The sequence below is a fragment of the Microcaecilia unicolor genome, chromosome 3, assembly GCF_901765095.1.
Source record: "Microcaecilia unicolor chromosome 3, aMicUni1.1, whole genome shotgun sequence".
NCBI classification, from domain to species: Eukaryota; Metazoa; Chordata; class Amphibia; order Gymnophiona; family Siphonopidae; genus Microcaecilia; species Microcaecilia unicolor.
In genome coordinates this window covers 309,564,776-309,587,721 of record NC_044033.1, presented here as the reverse complement: position 1 = coordinate 309,587,721, position 22,946 = coordinate 309,564,776, and the positions used below count along the sequence as shown (strand labels likewise).

Below are 22,946 nucleotides of genomic sequence, written 5' to 3'. Positions count from 1 at the left end.
ATCGGAACGCTGTTTGAAATTAAACTATCCGTCTTTTAAGGGTGCTCGGAAGAAAACCATGCTGAAGTATTCCTTTTTACACCAGGGAATTAGACTTTGGAACAGACTGCCTTTAGAAATTCAGAGAATAACACAATATTCCTTCAGGAAAGCGTAAAAGTCTTTTTTGTTTGATGAGAAACATGCTTTTAGTTTCAATGTATTAGATATACAACTGTAATTAATGTTTTAGATGTGCAATCGATGTGAAACATGTTTTCTTTTTAGCTTCAATGTATTAGATATGCAATTGTAAATTCTCCTGAAGAAGGACTTATTATTTGTAATCCTCTTAGAATCTCTTTTGAACTTAGCGAAATATAAGAATCATATAGCACAGCATTATTACAGGTTCAAGTTTCAAGACCAAGAGGAAGACCTGTGTACTTTACCCAGAGATGATTTTCATGTCAGTACAATAAAAAGTATCATAACCTTCAAGCAGTGCCGTTCCTAGGGGGTTGACACCCGGGGCGGATCGCCAATGCGCCCCGCCCCCCCAGGTGCAGCGCCCCCCCCCCCGGAACAGCGCGACGCCCCCCCGGTGAAAGAACCCCCAATCCCCCGGCGAAAGAACCCCCCGGGTGCACGCCGCTGAGGGGGGGGGGGGGGTACCGTGCACCTGCCGGCTCTTTGTTTTCATGCTCCCTCTGCCCCGGAACAGGAAGTAACCTGTTCCGGGGCAAAGGGAGCATGAAAACGAAGAGCCGACAGGCGCGCGGCACCCCCCCAGCAGCGTGCACCCGGGGCGGACCGCCCCCACCGCCACCCCCTTGGTATGCCACTGCCTTCAAGAATTCCATTGGCCAGTTACACTGTATTCGGACTGCCAAAAGGAAGAGACACTCACAGTGATGCTGCTTTTCCTCCGTGCAGGCATAATCAGATAGAAAAGGGAAAGAGTGACTCTTGGGAAGAGATGAGACTTAGGAAATGCATGAACCTTTGGCTCATTTTACCTTTTGACAAGAATCCGGTAGGAAAGCCTTGTGAAACTGCTGGAGAATCCAGCTGTGGGGGGGAAACCTTCTGTGGGCACTGTGCATTCTCAGAAGCTGAGCCGAACTCCACCTGGGCCCTTGCATCCTTTAAGTCTCTGCCCTGACACCGTAACTTGTCTTCCCTCACCATCACCAGCACCTCCTGCACCACCTCTTCCAGGCTGCTCAGCTTTGTGGGAAACTCCCATGCCACCTTGCACAGGGATTTCCTGTCTCTCTGCGAAGTGTACAGGCACATCCGGTCTACAGCATTTCTCAGGCGGTCTATGGGTGATACAGGTTCCTCCTTCACTCCAGGGATTATGACATTTGGAAAACTGGAATAGCTGTAAGAGGGGACAATTTTCTGCACGGGAGTTTTAGAAACATAAGAGTAGAGACAGCAAAGAGCATTTGCTGTAGTAGCTAGTGCTTCAACCTGCTTAAAACGACCTGCCAACAGAAAAACAAAGAGAAAATAAAAATGGGTTCAAAGCAATTAGCACTGGAATTGAGTAGTCATACTAAAGGCTCCTATGGGCCCTGCTGCAGATAACTCAAGCTAAGTTTTAGTAAATGACTTCATAACAAGCTAATTTAATAAGATTCGTGTTTTAATAGGAAGCCAGTGAGTGAACAGAAACCAGCAATGGAGAAACATGATCAAACCTTTTCTTTCTTTTTTTACTTTTTTGTTTCATCAGTTTAAAGTTAGCAAGCAAGCAATAAAGCTATAAATATATCAATGGACCCAGGGAGGTCTGATCAAGGATGTGGAAGAACTGAGAAATGATACATTTAGGAACAAAGAGTATTGCAGACTTTGGGGAGAGGAGACAGAAACGAGGAGTCTCTCTCCCGTTGGCTTAGATGCTGGGTCAACCTTGTACTCACTTGCTAAAGTTAGGCAAGGATCCTCCAGCTCTATCCGGTGGACCTGGGCTTCCAAAAACACTCGGAAATTGATGCCTTTCACCTGGGAGGGAGTCTGAAAAAAACGTGTGGGTATCTTGGCCGTGACTTGAGGTTCTTCACAGGCAAACCCCAGGTTATAGAGAATGCTCTCTGCATCCTCCTGACACATATCCAGGATCTCAGACACACTATGAAGAAAACAAGGGAAGAGAGAATAGTAATGCAGTAAATGTCAGCAGATAAGGATCATGTGACCTATTAATCACCCTGCCTATGCTGTGCTAGCTAAGGATCTCTCCCAGCTGTCAGACCTACAAAATTGTCTATTTTTTTTTTTTTGTTACATTTGTACCCTGCGCTTTCCCACTCATGGCAGGCTCAATGCAGCTTACATGGGGCAATGGACGGTTAAGTGACTTGCCCAGAGTCACAAGGAGCTGCCTGTGCAGGGAATTGAACTCAGTTCCTCAGGACCAAAGTCCACCACCCTAACCACTAGGCCACTCCTCCACCTATCCTGGTTTTTAGCACCTCCCTCCCTTGCCTTTACTGTGCTAAGGATATCTCCAAGCTGTGACTCATAAAAGCTCAACTGAGTGTAGGAAATAGCCCCTTATTCATTTAGCCCTTAACTGGGGAAGGCAACATAGGTAGCATAGGTACCCTTCACAGGAAGCAGGCTGACTAGCCTTTTACCTATGTAGGGCAATCTACCATTTATCTTCCCTTCACTATCCCCCCTCCCTTCCCAATTAGAGAGCATACTATGGTTTTACTGCCAAACCTGCCACCTCTCCCTGGAAGCTCAGAGCAACCCCATTGTTTTCTACAAATCCCCTCCTCCCTTTTTTGGCCTGCCACCATTTTGGGTATATGGGCATATAATCCGGACAATTTTTTTTATTAATCTTCTTCTCCTAACTTTATGTTTCATGCTTGTGGACTCTGTTTGCTCTAGTGCACGTGACTTCACATAAAATGCAGAGTTTCACCAACTAATGAGAACTTTAAATTTTAGGTGCAAAGGGAGTGGAAGAATGAGAGTGGAGAAGTAACCTAATGGTTAGTGCAGCAGGCTTTGATCCTGGGTTCAATTCCTACTGCACCTTGGGCAAGTCACTTAGCCTTCCATTGCTCCAGGTACAAAAGCTTAGATTGTGTACAGTGCTGGGTACATTTAGTAGTGCTATAGAAATGATTAGTAATAGTATGTGGCCTTTGGACCTTTTTATTAAGGTCCTTGCTCTTCCCAGCACAGGAAATACTGAAATTGTCAGAGCAGAATGGGCAGGAACATTTTGCTATGACATTCGTCTCCTGGAGTGGTCACAATGGTATAGTTCAGCGTGTTTGCTCATTGAAGTCTGAGAAGATTCTAGTCAGAAGAGAGAAGAGGGTTACAGTTGGTAGATGAGAAAGGCAACAGTTCACTGTTTTCCTTCCAGTTGGTGATCAGAATTGGTATGGAGCTGGAGAGGGAGGAATCCTGCCTCTTATTTCTGGTGTCCAGCTGTAGAAGCAAAGGGATATGCTGTAATGTCCCACTGGTGCTGCTTCTGCCATTTCATTGTAAGTAGCTGTTTCTGAGGGATCCCTGCTCTGAGGGAGAGAGAAGACATGAGTTATAAGAGAAAACAAAGACCTAAACAAGAGTAGTGAGAATGTATGTCAGGTGCTCAGCAGCCATGTGGAATGTAAGAATTGCCATACTGGGTCAGACCAAAGGTTCATCAAGCCCAGTACTGTGTGTCCAACAGTGGTCAATCCTGGTCACAAGTACCTAGCAGGATCCGAAAAAGTAGATGAACTCCATGCTGCTTACTGCAGGGATAAAAAAATGGCTCTCCCCAAGTCTACCTTAATAATGGTTTAGGAAGGTGAAAAGAAAAAAAAGGAGAGAGCTGCCCAAATGGTTCTTTATCCAGGAACCCAGAGAAGTGCACAGGAGAAGCGAAAAGAAATTAGGAGAGGTTCAAACATTTGGATTAGTAGATACCAGAAGGGTCCTTAGGAAACCCAATATAAGTTCAAAGGGGATCCAGTGTCCAAAGGAAAAGAAGGAAGGTGTTCCAGAAGGACGTGGCAGTAAGGATCAGAAATCGATTCTGTTTTAAACCTGCATCCTGTGAATCTGTAATTCACACAGTTACTCTTTGCGCTGGATTGCACTTATTTCAACCACTACACCTATGTCTGAAATGTCTCCTTGAACTTATTAACTATGCACCTTGGTCCATGAACTCGGAAATGTCTTCCACTTGTTACAGAATCCAAGCCAGGATTTGGGCAATCAACATTTGTGGAACTTATCCCTGGGATTGAGTGAGTCAACTGAGAGGTGCATGCAGGAGAGGTAGGGGCTATAAAGGATTAATATGGTATAGCCCATTTTGTTATTTGCATCCCAAATGTATTATAGCTGCAGATCAGGACAATCAGTAAATCAGAAGCCTACTGGGACTTAACCTCCCTGACAAAGATTGGAATGTGAGCCAACAATTTGCTGCATATCTGAAAGACTGAGAGTAGTCAAGATCTGAAAGTCATCAGCATAAGCAAATGATGTTAAATCAAATGACTGGATAATCCTAGTAATGGAGCTGTGAATATATTAAATAGGATAGAGGCCAATACAGACCCCTGTGGGACCCCACAGGTAAAAGTGTTTGGATTCGGAATACTTATATCCTGTCAAGTATGATTTGAACCAAGTCAATACAAGTCTAGACAGCAATAGATCATGGTCTACTAAATCAAAAGCTATGGAAAGGTCTAGTGACATAAGAACAACAGTTTTATCTTGATCTATGTTTGAATCAGTGTAAGCAAACCAAGCATAGCTGTTTCTGTGCAATGATCCTTATGAAAACCTAATTAAGATGCAGGATGTTAGTTTTATCTATAAAGTAATTTTATTGCTTTGCTACTGTTAGTGCAGTGGGCTGAGAACCTGGGGAACTGGGTTCAATTCCCACTGCAGCTCCTTGTGACCCTGGGCAAGTCACTTAACCCTCCATTGTCCTAGATACAAAGTAAGGGGCCCTTTTACTAAGAAAATCAGTGCTTCACTCCTAATTCCCCTCCCCCCCCCCCCCCCCCCCCCCCCCGCTAAATCCACCCCTACTGTCATCCATTTTTTATTCTTCTAAATTTAAGAGTTTAGTATACTTTTGAGTATAAATGTAAGCACTCAGCCCTTGTAAATTTTCAAAGAAGCTAATTTAGTAGCATCACTCTCAAAGTTAGGAACAAAAATCCTTTGAATATCGGGTCCCAAATATTTAAACTTTGTGAATACAGCAGCTACCTGGAGCAGGTCCTGTTCATCTTGCTGGATACACTGCTGGAGATAAAGCTTTGATTCAGTTTCAGGAACTTTGGGTCAGAATTAGCTAACATCGGCCTGTTTGTGCAAAAAAGCAGCAAACTATCAGAAATCTAGAAATGCTGTGAGATTATTACAGGTCTGTGAAATGGAACAAAACACATGCAAGGGCTTTGAAGGCTTAGCATTACAGTAATATTGATAACAGTTGAGGAAAGACATATATGAACTTTTTGAGCTATGGTCACCCTAGAATTCATTATTCATTAATTTGCAGTGGGGGTGGGGGAAAGGAAAGTCAATTTTCTGTCTCCCAGTGACTCCCAACACTCTATTATCTATATATTTTCTATCTACCCCTCCCTTTATGGATTACCCCATTTTTGAACCAGGAGCATAGCCAGAAGTTGATTTGGGAGGGGCCTGGGGACTGGGTGGCCAAGCATTTTCTCGCATCCCCCTCCCCCCCACTGCTGGTGTTGCTGCCATTGCTGCATTCCCCCCCCCCCCCCCCCACTGCTGCCATTGCTGTGCCTCCCTGATCATACCTGGATGCTGAAGCCCCACCAGCTGAAGTTTCGTCGTCACCCGCCAAAGCCCTGCCCCTGAAGTCTGAGAGGCAGGGAAGCAGGTAGGCTGCTCCAGCCTCTGATGCCAGCACTTCATGAACTGAGCATGTGCAGAAATACTGGCATCAACCACTAGACCACCCTATCGATTTCCTGCTGCTCAGGTAGCACAGGCAGGGCTCCAGCAGGGAAACTCTTTGGCTGGCGGGGCTTGAGCATCCTTAAATAAGAACTCTTCTCTCAATGCCAATTGTGCTAAAGATATGAGAAAAGCAGTAGGATCCAAATGTGGTTTTGGTCGAAAATCCAAAACTTGGGTCAACATGTCCAAAGCCGCTTGTTGAGGAATAGATGTATATAAGGACACAATAGCCAAAGATGACCTCAACAACTGTCAGGTGTAGCCATGGGGGCTACATTTGCTACATCTGTCACCTGCCTCTACATGAGGCGTTTCAGTTCGTGTAAATGGCCGCGCCTAAAGTTAGATGCAATTCCCAGGCATAAGAGCTGTTCTATAAGCCGTGCCTATCTTTAGTGCAACTTATTGAATAGTGCTTTTATCGGCACTGATTTTTTGGCACCATATGTAGAATCTAACCCCTAGTGTGTTTTGTGCATAAAGTTAAGAACACACAGCCTGTACAAATGTAACTTTACTTGGAGTAAGCAAATTCGTCACATGGCAGGATTAGGTGAGGATTTGTATTTATGCACATATTTTTGAAACTATCCCTCAGATTCCATTTGTGGCACCCAGATTTGTGCACCCAAAATGCATATGCAAATTGAGTAATGAGCCCTTAACTATCAATAATTGGGTGCCAACAACCAACTATTGAAGTTAATTGGCACTCATTAAAATTTGTGCATGCTTCTGTCCATATGCTTTCCATAAGGTAAGGCGCCTAACTCTTCTAGTGCATAACTCAAAAAGGGGCATGGCCATGGGTGTGTCAGGGCATTCCAAAAAAGTTGCAGGCATAGTTATAGAATACGGCCTCAGCGTGCCTAACTTGGGTGCCAGCATTTACACCAGGTTTCAGCAGGCGATATTCTGGTGCCTAAAGTTAGATGCAGGAACTGGTGCTAAGCTTGATTCTATAAAGGGCACACGCCCTATGTAGAATCACGTTTAGTACTGATTTTTTTTTTCTGGCGCCGAATTTCGAGCCCCATTTATAGAATCCCTTCCTATGCACAAAAATAACCCAGAAAACGTGTGCATGGTACAAAGCAGGTGTAAATCCAAGTGCACAAATTCCTTTACAATCATAAGTAGAGGAGTGTGGTAGCCGTGTTAGTCCACTCTTAAGGTTATCAATAGAAATCAAACAAAATAAAACATGGAAAAGAAAATAAGATGATACCTTTTTTATTGGACATAACTTAATACATTTCTTGATTAGCTTTCGAAGGTTGCCCTTCTTCGTCAGATCGGAAATAAGCAAATGTGCTAGCTGACAGTGTATATAAGTGAAAACATTCAAGCATTACTATGACAGTCTGACAGGGTGGGAGGATGGGGGTGGGTCGGATATAATCGAGTCAGCAATATAAATCGAGTCAGCACTTTAAAAATAGGACAATGTCTGCCAATTGACTAAGATAGGGGATAAAAAGCTTTCCCACCTCATGTCAGTTTTATGATTTCCAGGTAATACTCTAGCTGAAAGAAGAAACAAAAATTAAACTTCAGATTTTAGTCCAAAATTGCATTCAACTGTGCTAAGGTTAGTGGGAGAATGTTTGTTCATGATTTCATGATATGGGAGACATCAATAACAGACAGGTTCCAATCCCGCCTCTGCTCCGTGCATACTGCTATTGGTGCTGGTTATGGTGCCTATTTTAAATCTTTTTCTATGTAGAAATGATGAATATCATCTCTAAACTGGCCGTTTCATAACCAGCTCGTTAGGGGTGGTCCGGGGATGGAGTCTGGGTGGAGCTCTACTTAGCCAGTTGGCAGCATTATTCAGTCCACTAACCAGCTAAGCATGCCGAATTAACTGGAGACCAGTCTGAATATTGGCCAGTGCTTGGTTCTGTATTAACATGGATATTCAATGCCGGAGGCTGGACATGCCCCGGCATTGAATACCTGGGGTTAATTCAGACCACAACTGTGATTGATTTACAAGCCACTTACCACTGTTGGCTGAATATCAGGCCTGTAGGCCTGCCCTTAAATCATTGCTAAGCTCCTTTTTCCCCAATCTAAATCCGCCTACCTAAATATGCTCCTAAATTTAAGAGTTTAGTGAAATTCTGAGTATAATATTATGCAGTCAGCCCTAGTAAATTTTTTAAAGAGGCCAATTTAGGAGCACAACTCTCAAAGTTAGGAGCATAAATCCTTTGAATATCAGGCCTTTAGCTTTTTTTGGACATCGGGCCCTATAAGTTCACAGAGGAAATGGAGGTGAGATCAGGATTGGAACATCGAAATAAGCAGTACCCCCGCTTTAGCACTACATCTATGGTTAGCAGTTGACCCAGTTCAAAAGATCCAGTCCTGATTTTACCCTATCACATATGTAGAAATATAGATCTGATTTCCCTAAGAAAATCAGGATTGTGTCTCTTTCTCTGTGCATATAAAGGAGAAAAACAGCTCTGAATCAGCCTTTTTGTGTTGAGCTGCATCAGTCAGCAACCCTAAACATTATGTATGGTCCCTGCTATGACTAGTGGTGTTAGTCTTATGCCCCTTTTCTATGGTTACCAACCTGCTCCCTGTCATAAGGAGTAGGCTGATTCAGTCCTGACTTTACCCTGTGCGTACATGTATTTGTACTCCTGAATTCCTGAAGGATGTCAACAGTGTACAGGGAAAAACTAAGATTGGATGAATTTGTTCCTTATGATATGGAGCCAGTTAAAAACCCTACCCCTGTCAACACTGATGACACTATTTGGGGTTGATTATTCTACACTACCCCCACAGAACAAAATTTGCAATCTTATAGGTTTACCTTCTGCACCCAAAGTCAAGTCATCTTCAAAGCTGTTGCCATAACTGCCAGTCCCTGCAAAATGAAGATGGAGAGATTGAGGCAATGCAAATAACAAAACTTGGGAGATGGCAAATTCTATTCACTGGAGCTTTACACAGCCACAAGTCAGACAGTTATGTCATATGGGGTTCCTGCGGTAGTGCGGGTGTATGTTTTTTGGTGCGTGCTGGGGAAAAAAGGCTTTTTCAATGGGGGCAGTAAATGGCCGTGTGCTAGAATTAAAAGTAACATGCGGCTATTTACTGCCTAAGCCCTTACCGCCACCCATTGACCTAGCGATAAGTGCTCACGAAGTACAAGCACGGTACTCATGCAGTGCACGCCAATGTGGCTGCAATACTGATTACTGCCAGGAACACCCCCCCCCCCCCCCCCCCGCAGTAGAAAATAGAAAAATATATTTTTCCGCAGGAAACAGTGTGCGTCAACATTGACATTACCACCAGGCGGGCATGCTAACAAGGCGGTAGTGTCAATTTACATACGTGGTATCCCTACCGGCACTTGGTAAAAGGGCCCCACAATGAGTTTTCACTGATTCTCACAAGTCCAAGTTCTTGTCTAATGTCAAATTTAGATTACTCCTGAGACTGTCCCCTTTTACCTTCATCCTATGTCCCCATCTTCAAGAGCTTCCTTTTAATTGAAATAGACTCGCCTCCTGCATTTATTCCACATTAGGTATTTAAATGTCTCTATCATACCTCCCCTACCTGACTTTCCTCCACAGTATACATACTGAGATCTTTAAGTCTGTCCCCATACTCTTGTACACACTGCAGAGTTGCATTTTCTTTATGCTGTATGACTCTTCTAAGAGGTTTGTTGGAAACCATTTTCTGATTGTGGTCTTTTTAAAGAGACCATTAGACAATACATTTAGCTGTTTTTTATTTATTTTATTTCCATTTTGTTCACACCTTTTTCAGTAGTAGCTCAAGGTGAGTTATATTCAGGTACACTGGATAATTCTCTGTCCCAGGAAAGCTGACAATCTAAGTTTGTATCTGAGGCAATGGAGGGTTAAATGACTTGCCCAAGATCACAAACAGCAGCAGTGGGGTTTGAACTGGCCACCTCTGGATTGCAAGACCAGTGCTTTCACCACTAGGCCACTCCTCCACTACACCTTGTTTTGTTCCATTCATTGGACAAATTACTGCAATACTCCTGAGGCAGGCATTCCAAGCTGAAACACGGTGCCATGTCTTTTTATACAACAGCAACTAAAGAAGAGTGTTTTATACAGTAGAAATAAAGGAACTGTTTATATGCTTAAAGTATTCTTGCACATTTTTTAAAGTCTCATTGTCTGCTGAGCTTTCTTCTGTTTGCCACTTTTTTTTGGCTTTGCCTTGTATTCCCCGTGGGAGTCTTCTGTTCAGCCACCACGTGGTTCCCATACTGTTTATGACACTGACCATTTTAGTAGTTGCTCTCTGGACCAGCTCCAACCTGTTTATACAGATCAGTCATCAGTATATCATTATGTAAAAATTAAGGGGTCCTTTTACCAAGCTGCAGTAAAAAGGACCCTGCAGTAGCGGCGGGGGCTGTTTTTGCCACTCACCAGGGCCCTTTTTACTGCAGTGGATAAAAAGCATGGCCATGCTGGGGGGGGGGGGGGGGGAGAGGGAGCACTTACCACCACCCACTAAGGTGGAAGTAAGAGCTCCTATGGTAACCCAGCAGTAACCAGGCAGCATGCTAGAAATGAAGAAATTATTTTCCATAGCACTGGAAATTGCACGCGCTCGAGGTGGAACTAATGTAAGCAGCCACATTGGGCTAGCAGTACTTCCAGGTTGCTGCGTGGCAACCCTTTAGTACAAGGGCCCCATAGTCATCATTCCCTTATGGGGCCGTTTACAGATGTGCTCTAGCATTTTTAGTGTGTGCTAAAAATGATCGTGTTCCAACCATGTAGACGTCCATAATATTCCTATGGGTATCTACACAGTTAACGCGCTGTAATGTTTAGTGTGCCCTAAAAATACTAGTGCACCTTTGTAAAAGGGGCCCCTAGTTCTACCTTATTCGACCCTAACATCACATTGTATTTGTTCCTCTACCGGACTTGGCGAACACCGTTATGGTACTATATAAGCCACATTGAGCCTGCAAATAGGTGGGAAAATGTGGGATACAAATGTAACAAATAAATAAATTTATGTGTGCAGTTTTATGCTTAGTGCGCATAGTTGCATGCGTGCTATAGAATAATGTCAGTTGCATGTGTACCTTAATATAATACTTAGCTGCTAATTGGCATTAACTACCAATTATTGGCTTTGGTGTTAATTGGCCTGGTTACCACCGGGTTAGTATGGGAGCCCTTACTGCCATCTCAATGGGTGGTGGTAAGGGTTCCCCCCAAAATGGCTGCGCGGTAAGTGTTTCGCTTACTGCACGGTCATTTCTCGTCCTCAGAAAATGATAGCCTTTTACCTGCTGCTGTAAAAGTGGACCTCAGCGCATGTCAAAAACATGCGCTGAAGCTAGCATAGGCTTCCTTTTACCGCAGCTTAGTAAAATGACCCCTCAGATAGTTATTCGGTTAGCCAACTGAATATTGCTGCTAACCAGGGACCAGATAGCTCCCCCTATGGATTTCCCCAGTGCTATCTGGATATTGTCAGGGTAGCCTGAAGTAATTTTCAGTGGCATTATCTGTAAACTGTTGACCGGTCCCGATCAGCAGCACTGATCTTGGAAGCAGATAAGCAGTTAAGTACTTTTGAATACTAGGCCAGGAGAATTTATTGTTCATGCTGATACCGAAAGATAGTCAAACTGAGAAGCAATAACGGTGGATAGGCAGATATTTTGCAAGTAAGTTGATAAGTGCCTAGCTTACAAAAAAGCAAAAATTCTTTATTACCTACCCCAAACTTATCCAGTACATGCTGGAAGCTCAATACTGACACCTTATCAGTCAAAAGATTTCCAGTACCATCCATCTTTAATAGCTCCCAGTTGCTGAATATCAAATTCTGGATACCAGGCAGAAAATCCAGATTTGCTCTCAGAAGCAGAAAAGCTGAATAATTGTGTGGCCATCCCAGTTTGCTTCTAACAGTTTGCCTGGCTCATCTCACTGGGCCAAACAATAAGCTATTTTTAATACGCGCATCCAGCTTTCCCGATTTCGCATGGAGAATACATTTTAAGCATACAGGGGAAATGAGTTGCTTCTCGATTCTAAAGCCAAGTATGTGCCATTATTAAACTGCCAATCACTGGCATGCCAAAGTAAATGTGCCATATTGCAACTGTGTATACATAGTGATGCCTGTCCCCTGTCTGCAGTTGGATACACACATCCCTAATTTTGCTTTTTTTTTGTCTTCTAAATGAAATGGAAAATAATTTTATTAACCTTTTACATATCATAATTTGTGATTCTGATGTGTACAACTTGAAGAACATACTGTACATCCATTCAAGTAAAACACGCATCAGAAACATAGTGAGATTTACCCATTATGTAATGTTTTGTGCATGATTATAATCTGTGCCATGATATTTAATGCATAAATCTTAGATAAATCCCATGGGATTGTAAGCTTTAATTATTTAATGGGCTCAGCCACCCAATTAGGACTAGATTCTATATATCATGCCTAAAAATTTGGCACTGAAATTAAATTTGCCTAAGCGCATTCTATACGGTATGCCTTAATTTAGGTGTACTTTATAGAATAAGTCTACATTTCCACGCGGTATATAGAATACGGCCAATGACAGTGCCTAACTCTAGGTGTAGCCATTTACACCAAGTAAATACCAGCGCCTAAGTTAGGTGCAGAGAAGGTATATCCTATAACCCTGCATGTAGTTTTCCAGAACACCCACAGCCCGCCCAGTCCATGCCCATAGCCACACCCCCTTTTTGGCAGCACGCATTAGAATTTCTATGCACCGCTTTTCAGAATATGCTTAGCAGGTAGTGGGTGTAAATTCTAATTAATGCCAATTAGTCCACTTAATTGCTTATTTTACACTATCATGTTTTATCTTTGTCATGTAACCCAAGATTCTTATGCAATACCAATTATCTATTCTCTTATGTATTTCCACTATTCATGATGTAATGTAAGCCACATTCAGCCTCAAAGAGGTGGGAAAATGTGGGATACAAATGCAATAAATAAATAAATAATTGCTTGTTAACATCTAATTATCAGCGCTGATTAGCTTGTTAACTAATTAAGATATGCATTATTATGGAATATGCTTCAATTTGCATACGATATAGACAATCCAGTTGCATGGGGGAAAGATTCAATTAAACAAGTTTATGTAAAGGATCTAAAGTTTCAGATTTGCTAAAATGTATTTTGAATCTGGAGAAATGACTGAAGTGATTTGCTCTTCATATGTGAAACTGAACTCTTAAGGTTGCTTAGAAATAATAGGTTGTCCTCTGTAAAAAGGGCAATTTTCATTTCATGCATGCTCCCATTATTTACCCTCTGATTCTATAAACATCGCCAAAAATTGCATGTCCAAAATTAGGTGTGCTCCAGATTTGCGTGTGCAATTTAATAGAATAATGAGTCAATTAGTGTCAATAAGTGGCTTAACAAGCAATTATTTGATTTAATTGGAACTAACACACATTAATTGAGATCCACACCTAAAATTTACGCATGGTCCAAAAAAAAGGGGCATGCAAACGGGAGGTCGTGAGCTTTTTGGGGCAGAACAGGAGTGTGTTTTTGAGTTACAGAATATAGGTGCTCCTCGCATAAATTTAGGTGCAGGCATTTGCACCACGTTTTTGTTGGTGCAAGTGGTGGCACCTAAATTGATGTGTGACCTCTCTGCTTAAGCGTTTATTCTATAAACCACGTCCAACTTTAGGCGCGGCTTATAGAATACTGTTTAAGCAGGTATTTTTCAGTGCCATATATAAAATCTAGCCCTTAATTCAACCCCTTGGCAAGATTATTAGGAAAGCAGGCTTCAAATATCTGATGTATGCAGATAATTTTCAGATCTATTATGAGTATAGATCTGTTTCTCATAGCTCATTGCTAAGGGTGAGCAATGGCTTTCCCAAGTCCACCTGGCTAATAATTTATGGACTTTTCCTCCAAGAACTTGTCTAAACCTCTTTTGAATCCTAAAATGCTGGTCACCTTGACCACATCCCCCATCCAAGGATTCCACAGCTTAATTATGCACTGTATGAAAAAAATATTTTTCTACAGATATTTTAGTCATTTGCTTATGTTTTTGGTGACTAAATTCTGGCACCCTCCTTATAAAATTACACCCCTAATGACTGAACCGTGTAGGGGAGAAGTCATCAACATGGGCTACTGTTAAGATGAGTTATTTTGCCATAAGTCATGCCAGTGGCGTAGCAAGGGCGGGGCGGTGGGGGCGGTCCGCCCCGGGTGTCAGCAGAAAGGGGGGTGCTCCACAGCTCCCGCTGCTCGGTCCTCTTCTCGCTCCTCTGGCACCCCCCCCCCCGCACCAGCCCTTTAAAAAGAAATCTCCGATGCGGTAGCAAAGCGCAGCACCTCGTGTCTGCGACTGCAAGTAAAAGAAGCGGATCATCTCATTGGGCCTTCCCTCACTCTGTCCCGCCCTCCTCTGACGCAACTTCCTATTTCCGCAAGGGCGGGACAGTGAGGGAAGGCCCGATAAGACGATCCACTTCTTTTACATGCAGATACGAGGTGCTGCACTTCTCTATCGCGTCGGAGATTTCTTTTTATAGACCGGGTGGCAGGGAGAAGATGAGGCAGGGTGAGGGTGGGAGGGACTCGGATGGCAGAAGGGACTGAGTGGGGGAAAGATGGGGTGAGAGGGACTCGGATGGCAGAAGGGACTGGGTGGGGGACAGATGGGGTGAGGGTGGGAGGGACTCGGATGGCAGAAGGGACTGGGTGGTGGACAGATGGGGTGAGGGTGGGGGGGGGACGGATGGCAGAAGGGACTGGGTGGGGGACAGATGGGGTGAGGATGGGGGGACTCGGATGGCAGAAGGGACTGGGTGGGGGACAGATGGGGTGAGAGGGACTCAGATGGCAGAAGGGACTGGGTGGGGGACAGATGGGAGAAGGGGCATGGAGCTGGAACTGGGGTCTGAAAAGTGGGCAGGAGGGAGAATGGGGTCATGCCTGAGGCAGGGGTAGGTGGGAGAATCAATGGATCTGGAACTAGGGGCAGCCGCAGGTGGGATAATGGGGCTGAAACTGGGAGCCGGAAAGAGGGGGCAGTGAGAGAGGGGGGATAGATCCTGGATGGAAGGGGGAATGAGAGGGAGAGCAAATGGTGGATCGAAGGAGCAGAGAGAAAGGGCAGACAGTGGATAGAAGGGAGTGAAAGAGCAGACAGTGGATGGAAGGGGGCAGAGATAGAGGTCAGATGCTAGATGGAAAGGAGAGAGAGCGGGCAGACAGTGGATGGAAGGGGCAGGGAGAGAGGGCAGACATTGTATGGAGGGGACAGGAGAGAGAGAGCAGACACAGGATGGCAGGGAGAGAGAGAAGGCAGATGCTGGATGGAAGGAAGACAGTGAAAAGAAGATGAGGAAAGCAGAAACCAGAGACAACAAACTGTAAATAAAATATATATTTTTATTTTTTTATGCTTTAGGATAAAGTAGTATTGTAGCTGTGTTAATAAATGCTTATAAATAGAACATGGAAATAAGGTAAGCTTTATTGGACTAATTTTAATACATTTTGACTAACGTTCGGAGAACAAAACCCCCTTCCTCAGGTCAGGATAGGATACTGTAACAGCACTATACTGTATTGATCTGAGGAAGGAGGTTTTGGCCTCTGAAAGCTAAATGTATTAGTCCAATAAAATGATATTATTTTATTTTCTATTTTTGTTTTATTTCTATTTGTTAATTTGTAAAGTGATTGGTATTTGTTAGTTTTTTCAAATTTACATCTGCTGTCTTTATATTTCGCACAGTACTAGGGGACATTTTCTGTTTCTGTGGTGTTGCATTGTATGCTCACTCTGGCCTCTTGGGGGTTCAGTTTAATTTTTGTCTAAATGGAAAGTTTATGATTACTTGTTCTATAGTGGATTAGGGTGTATCTGTGTTTGTGAAAAAGACATGGCTTTCAGTTGGCATTCACTGTGCAGGATCGATGATCTGTACTATTCTGTCTGGTTTCGATTTACAATAGGTGAATTGATGTTGTAGTGCTCACTGTAGTGTTTAAAATGCTTTCCTTTTCCTTATGTGACTCATAGAAATTACTGCTTATGGTATGGAAGAATTGCTCTAGAGATCCTGAGTGTTTTGTATTCTCGGTATGCCTAGTACTGGATTTTGGAGGGGGGTGTTAAAAAATGACCTGCCCCGGGTGTCAACTACCCTAGCTACGCCACTGAGTCATGCTATTTTAGCACAGGGTCTCATTGCATAAAATGCAACCCTGTGCTAAAATTCTATGATGTGTAGTAAAATAGCTCGTCTTAACAGTAGCCCACTGATAGTTTCCCCCCCCCCCCCCCATAGTTTGATACTGGTTGCTATAGGTACAGTCTCCTGGTGGTGAAGCATGGCAATCAGTTGGTAACTGTACACACGTTCTTTAGGAGCAGAGCATTAGTCTTTGCTTTTGGCATTGACGTTTATATTGTTTTTATTTTCTTGGAAGAGAGGAGACCAAAGGAGTTTTTGTCGCAGCACATTTACAACAGTATATGTTTTACACTGCATGTTTTGAGGTTGTTCAAGACCCCTGAGGCAGGCCTTTGGGCCGAAACACGGCTGTGTCGGGTCGTTTTTTTTTTTTATATATAATAAAGCATTTTTTGGTATCCACATTTGTTTTCCTCACTTTGTTGTTTCATATCAATACTTGTTTTCATGAAACAGTAGCATCCTGTGATTAAAATGTACAATCCACTCTGTGAAATCTGTTTACAGCAATATCTAATGGTTAGATCAGGGCTTCCCAAACTGTGGGTCGCGACCCCAAATGGGATCATAAAATCCACATTTGGGGGTCACAACCTGCTCATAGAGATGTCATCAGCCCACATCTCTGGTGAAGCCATGCACTTTCTGTGGATGTGTAAATGGGCTCATTGCTACAGAAAGTTTGATAAGCACTGGGTTAGATGCTTAATTACACAGGTTATTCTTTGTGAATGAATGGAATGTTTGGATATTTCTCCATTCTAATTCCTCCCCATTAAAGATACACATAGAGACAACAAAGATATATAAGGTTAACATGTGGAAAATGTATTTTATAAATTACCCTATGATATATGTCCCTGCCTCCTTTAGGTGCTCACATTTATGCTAGCTCTAGGACTGGTGTAGCTGTAGATGCCTAAATGTTAGACATGCGGCGATCAGTGTTTGGCTGACTGTCACTGGCGTTAAACCCAGAAATTCAATGCTGGGCCATGTCTGGGCACAGGAATTGAATTTCTAGGTTTCCAGAGCAGGCTAACACATAGCCTGGTTAAGTGGGATATTCAACACTTAGCTAGCTGTGGGCTACTGCTTAAAGATAGGATTGATTTTTATGCAGTCCGATTTATGCAGTTAACCTGATCGGTTAAGTGCTCACAGTGTTTTTTTTGTAGGAAAAAAGGTACCAGTACTCATTATGGGTGGGGTCACCATCTATGACTCCTCCCCTATGGTAGCCACACCCACCGTAGTCACACCCCTTATACCAGCCGTGGCACATATAAGCATTATCATTGAAAATAGTATACCAGTATAGGAGAAAAAAATAACTTGTGATTTTTTTTCATTATAAATAATTTCTATAAGCTGTTACAGTTCCAGTATACCCAGTGCAAAATAAGACAGCAGATATAAATTCTCAAATTGGACATCTTCCAAACACTAAAATGAAAATAAAATGATTTTTTCTACCTTTGTTGTCTGGTGACATTGTTTTTCTGATTATGTTGGTCCCAGTCTCTGATTCTGCTGCTCTCTATCTGTTCCCTTAATTCCGTTTCCAGGGCTTCTTTTCCATTTCTTTACTTTCCTCCTTTCTTCTTCATTTCTTGCCCTACATCCATAAGTAAAATATGGGTCCTCCATGGACTTGACTGGAGGAGGTATAGAGTGGATCCAGCTTTTGCCTATTTTATCCATCCATGTGCAGTTTTTCTCCTCTTTTCCCTTTCCCTCATCTCGTCAGTATGCATCTCCTTCCTCTTTCCATCCATGTCCAGCATTTTTCCTCTCCCCCCTATCCATGTCCAGCATTTCTCCTCTCTCCTCCTCTCCATCCATGTTCATCTCACTTCCTCTCTCTTCCCTCCTCCATCCATATCCAGCATTTCAATTCTCTCCCCTCCATCCATGTCGAGAATTTCTCGTCTCTCCCCAAAATCATGTGCATCTCCTCCTCTGTCTTCCCTGCCCTCCATCCATGTCCAGCATTTCTCTTCTCCCCCTCCACTCCATCCATGTGCACCTACTTCCTCTGTCTTCCCTCCCCTCCATCCATGTCCAGTATTTCTCCTCTCTCCCTTCCCCTCCAACCATGTGCATGTCCTTCCTCTATCTTTCCTTCCCTGCCCCACTCCATCCATGTCCAGCATTTCTCCTCTCTCCCCTCCATCCATGTGCATCTCCTTCCTGTCTTCCCTATCCTCCATGTCCAGCATTTCTCCTGCCCTTCCTTCCATCCATTCATGTCCAGCAACTCTGCTCGCTCCCCTGCCCTCTCCTCCCATCCATGTCCAGCGATTCTCCTCTGCCATCCCCTCCCATCTATGTCCAGTGATTCTCCTTTGCCTCTATCCTCCCCTCCCAACCATGTCCAGCGATTCTCCTCTGCTCTCCCCTCCCATCTACAGACTTGCCAAGTCTCCCGCATTCAGTGGGAGACTCCCGCTTTGGCGGGTGATCTCCCGCCCTCCCGCCAAAGCGGTGAAGTCTCCCACTGAGATGTCATTGGCCGCTGCTGCCACTGCTGCTTCTCCCAATGCAGCAGCGGTGGAAAAACAAAACAAAAAGCAAACGCGTGGAGCCATAGCACTGCCTTCAGGCATGTGATGTCAGTTTTGTCGGTCCTCTGCCCCCAGAACTCAAAGTTGTTGTCAGCGGGGGCAGAGGACCAGCAGCAGGGCCGTGCCTAGGGTCTCTGGCGCCCCCCTGCAGACTATCAGTTGGCGCCCCCCCCCCCCCCCCGGTGAAAATGATCGCTCACCACTTGCCACACTGACAGGAACTGTCAGCAATATTCTTAGAAACAAATTGCTATACATTGCAAAATAAGATAGCAGATGTAAATTCTCAAAGTGGAAAATGAAAATAAAATGATTTTTTTTTACCTTTGTTGTCTGGTGACTTTCTTTTTCCGATCATGCTGGCCCAGTATCTGAGTCTGCTGCTATCTGTCCTCTTAACTCCATTTCCAGGGCTTCCTTTCCATTTATTTCTTTACTTTCCTCCTTTCTTCTTCATTTCTTGCTCTATATCCATTTCCAGCAATTTCTTCTCTCTCCCTGGGTCCTGCCCTCCCATCCATGTCCATTCTTGTTCCTCTCTGCCCTTCCCTCCTCCATCCATAGCCAGCAATCCTCCTCTCTCCCCTCCCCTCCATTTCCAGCAATTTGTCCTCTCCCTGGGCCCCCATGTCCATCCTTGTCCCTCTCTGCGCTTCCCTCCTCCTCCATCCATAGCCAGCAATCCTCCTCCCCTCCATTTCCAGCAATTTGTCCTCTCCCTGGGCCCCCATGTCCATCCTTGTCCCTCTCTGCCCTTCCCTCCTCCTCCATCCATAGCCAGCAATTCTCCTCCCCTCCATTTCCAGCAATTTGTCCTCTCCCTGGGCCCCCATGTCCATCCTTGTCCCTCTCTGCCCTTCCCTCCTCCTCCATCCATAGCCAGCAATTCTCCTCCCCTCCATTGCCAGCAATTTGTCCTCTCCCTGGGACCCATGTCCATCCTTGTCCCTCTCTGCCCTTCTCTCCTCCATCCATAGCCAGCAATCCTCCTCTCTCCCCTCCCCTCCATTTCCAGCAATTTGTCCTCTCCCTGGGCCCCCATGTCCATCCTTGTCCCTCTCTGCCCTTCCCTCCTCCATCCATAGCCAGCAATCCTCCTCTCTCCCCTCCCCTCCATTTCCAGCAATTTGTCCTCTCCCTGGGCCCCCATGTCCATCCTTGTCCCTCTCTGCCCTTCCCTCCTCCTCCATCCATAGCCAGCAATCCTCCTCCCCTCCATTTCCAGCAATTTGTCCTCTCCCTGGGCCCCCATGTCCATCCTTGTCCCTCTCTGCCCTTCCCTCCTCCATCCATAGCCAGCAATCCTCCTCTCTCCCCTCCCCTCCATTTCCAGCAAATTGTCCTCTCCCTGGGCCCCCATGTCCATCCTTGTCTCTCTCTGCCCTTCCCTGCTGCATCCATAGCTAGCAATCCTCCTCTCTCCCCTCCCCTTCCAGCAATTTGTCCTCTCCCTGGGCCCTGCTGCTGCCCTCCCATCCATGCCTCTCTGCCCTCCCATCCATGCCCTCCCATCCATGCCTGTCAGCAATTCTCTCCCCTGCTCTGCCCTCTCCCCTCCTGTCCAGTGATTTCTTCTCTCTCCCTGCCCTGCATCCATACATGGCCAACAATTCTCCTCTCCCCTGCCCTCCCCCCTATATGTGGCAGGATGCAGCGTTTTTGCGAGGCAGCTCTGGCTCTCCCTCCTTCCTTCCTTGGTTCCCGCTCTGGCTCCCCGATCAGCAGCCCCCCCCCCCCCGCGTGTTTTAACCTTTACGCGATGTCAATCAATGAAGAACGCACACCACCAGACTCGTTTCCAGCTTCTCTCTTCACACAGTGTCCCGCCCTCGCGGGAACAGGAAATGCATCATCGCTGACGCTGAAGGCGGGACACTGTGTGAAGAGAGAAGCTGGAAACGAGTCTGGTGTGCGTTCTTCATTGATTGACATCGCGTAAAGGTTAAAACACGCGGGGGGGGGGGGGCTGCTGATCGGGGAGCCAGAGCGGGAACCAAGGAAGGAAGGAAGGAGGGAGGGAGAGCCCGAGCTGCCTCGCAAAAGCGCTACGCTTGTGAGGGCAGCAGGGACGTCCAAAGTCCACGATTGGGCTGGGGCGCCGGGGCGAGGGTAAGCACCTGCGGCGGCGCCCTCCAGAGGTGGGCGCCCCCCTGCGGCGCTTACCTCGCTTACCGCATCGGCACGGCCCTGACCAGCAGAGCCGACAGCACATGCCAGAAGGCTGCTGCGGCCCCGCGTTTGCTTTTTTTTTTGTCATGGACGTGGTTGGCTGGCTGCTGCACAGAGCACAGGCTGCATCGTGGTAGAGGGAGACCGTAGGGATTGGATGAAAAGCTGAAGCCAATTGGTCTCCGTTTCTCCTTCAACAAAGTAAGCAAAATTGTAACCTCTGAGCTGCTGCATCCATGGTTGTCATTTTTATATTGTTGGTAGCATTTTTTTTATTTATCTCACTTATATTTTCAAAAATTGCTGGCTTGTGCAGTATACAGATGTACTCAGAGGAAGTATAATAAGAGAATAACTTTTCATAGGTAGAGTAGTAATTTGTTAGAAAGTGTAATCAGTGTATCATTTGGAGAAGCTGGTTATAGGGACACCCTAGCACTGTTATATTGGTGGAGAGATTTTTTTTCTCAAGGTAAATGGCCTCTAAAACAGACATCATGTTATGAGAATCAGGTGTTCAACATTCAGAGTTTCTATTTATTTATTTACTTATTTATATAATTTATATCCCATAATTAAACATGAATTGGGTTGAAACCTGGGAGCACTTAAAATCTTTTTTTTTCCCATGCCTACATCAAAAGAAATTCAAAGTGACACAAGGTAGAGTGGGCGGAGCCAAGTCAGGGTGGGTGGTGCCGACAGAGTGGGCGTGGATGGGGCGTGTACTAAAATCTCTCTCTCAAAAATCGGGACCCCTTGGCAGCTCTGCATCTATGTCCAGCGATTTCTCCTTTGCCCCCTATCCTCCCCTCCCATCCATGTCCAGTAACTCATCCCAGCCATCACCTGCCCCCCTTTTTAGCCCCTGTCGAGTTCCAGCACAGAACCTAGTTGCTTACATTCCATTACACAATGTGCTTCATAGATTACATGTACATATTTATACCAATGTCCTGCTTCGGTCACTGTCCTGATGTCAGCCCTGTTTGCAGCCTAAACGGTCAGTGGCGAATGATCCAGCTTCTGCTCCTGTCTGTCAACCTCAATTTCAGGAAGGCTTAGCTACCCCAAGCTTCTTATACCAGGTACCTATGCAGAACCTTATAGTCCCTAAAGCCTGTCTGGGAGCTCCATGGGTGCATGATGGCCCCACAGCATCCAATGGTGTCCATATATCCAAGTAGACTTGCAGCCATTCCGATCCCAGTCCTCAGGGCACACCTAGTCCCATTAGGTTTTCAGGACACTGCCTCAAGTGCATGCAAATCTAACGCATGAATATTCATTGTGGATATCCTGAAAAATAGAGGAGTTGGAGTCAAAGGTTTGGTGTACCAACTCCACAGCCCTGATTTAAACAATTAGCCTCCAAAGATCTGATGGGACTAGGAGTGCCCCGAGAATTGGGTTAAGAATGTTTGTAGTAGAGTATGGCGTAAGAAAGCAGAAGCAGGACACACACACTCCATGAGATGTCAAAGAGAAACAACACAGGAGCAGAGGGTGGCAAAATGACTTCCAGCTTGGGAGGAGAACTTCCAAGTATCTCCTTCCAGGCTGGAAGTCATTTTGTCACCCTTTGCTCCAGTGTTTTCTTTTTGAAGTACAGTTTGGAACATGAGTTACATAAGACATGGTTAAAGTCATCTACAGCACTGCTTACACATCTAACCTCTCAATTCATATCATAATATAGGAGAATGCAAACTATGTCAAGGAACTCCAGGCGCTGTTCTAACTTTCAGCTGCCTTGTAACTAAAGCAGAATACTGTTGACTTACCACTGGTACCTGGAATGCATGACTCCTCTGGCAACATCTCTGAGAATAATCTGAAAATCAGGACATAGAGGTAAAGAAACAGAGAAGCCTACACAATAGTATCCCACCTGCCTCTCATGATAGGGCATTGTAATCTGAATTCCACAACAGCCTTTGTCTGAGTCATAAACATT

The 22,946-nt window shown here is 44.8% G+C and overlaps 1 protein-coding gene across 1 annotated transcript in view; it reads right to left on the bottom strand.

Annotated features, from left to right (window-relative positions):
• TESPA1 (thymocyte expressed, positive selection associated 1) overlaps positions 1–22,946 on the bottom strand; it is a 106,662-nt gene that overhangs the window by 34,004 nt on the left and 49,712 nt on the right. Inside the window, exons 4-9 of the mRNA XM_030195470.1 lie at positions 22,774–22,823; positions 8,807–8,860; positions 7,461–7,497; positions 5,242–5,337; positions 1,914–2,122; positions 999–1,472 (exon numbers count right to left, since the gene is read on the bottom strand). Coding sequence (XP_030051330.1) covers positions 999–1,472; positions 1,914–2,122; positions 5,242–5,337; positions 7,461–7,497; positions 8,807–8,860; positions 22,774–22,823 — 920 coding nt within the window. The remainder of the gene's footprint in view (positions 1–998; positions 1,473–1,913; positions 2,123–5,241; positions 5,338–7,460; positions 7,498–8,806; positions 8,861–22,773; positions 22,824–22,946) is intronic.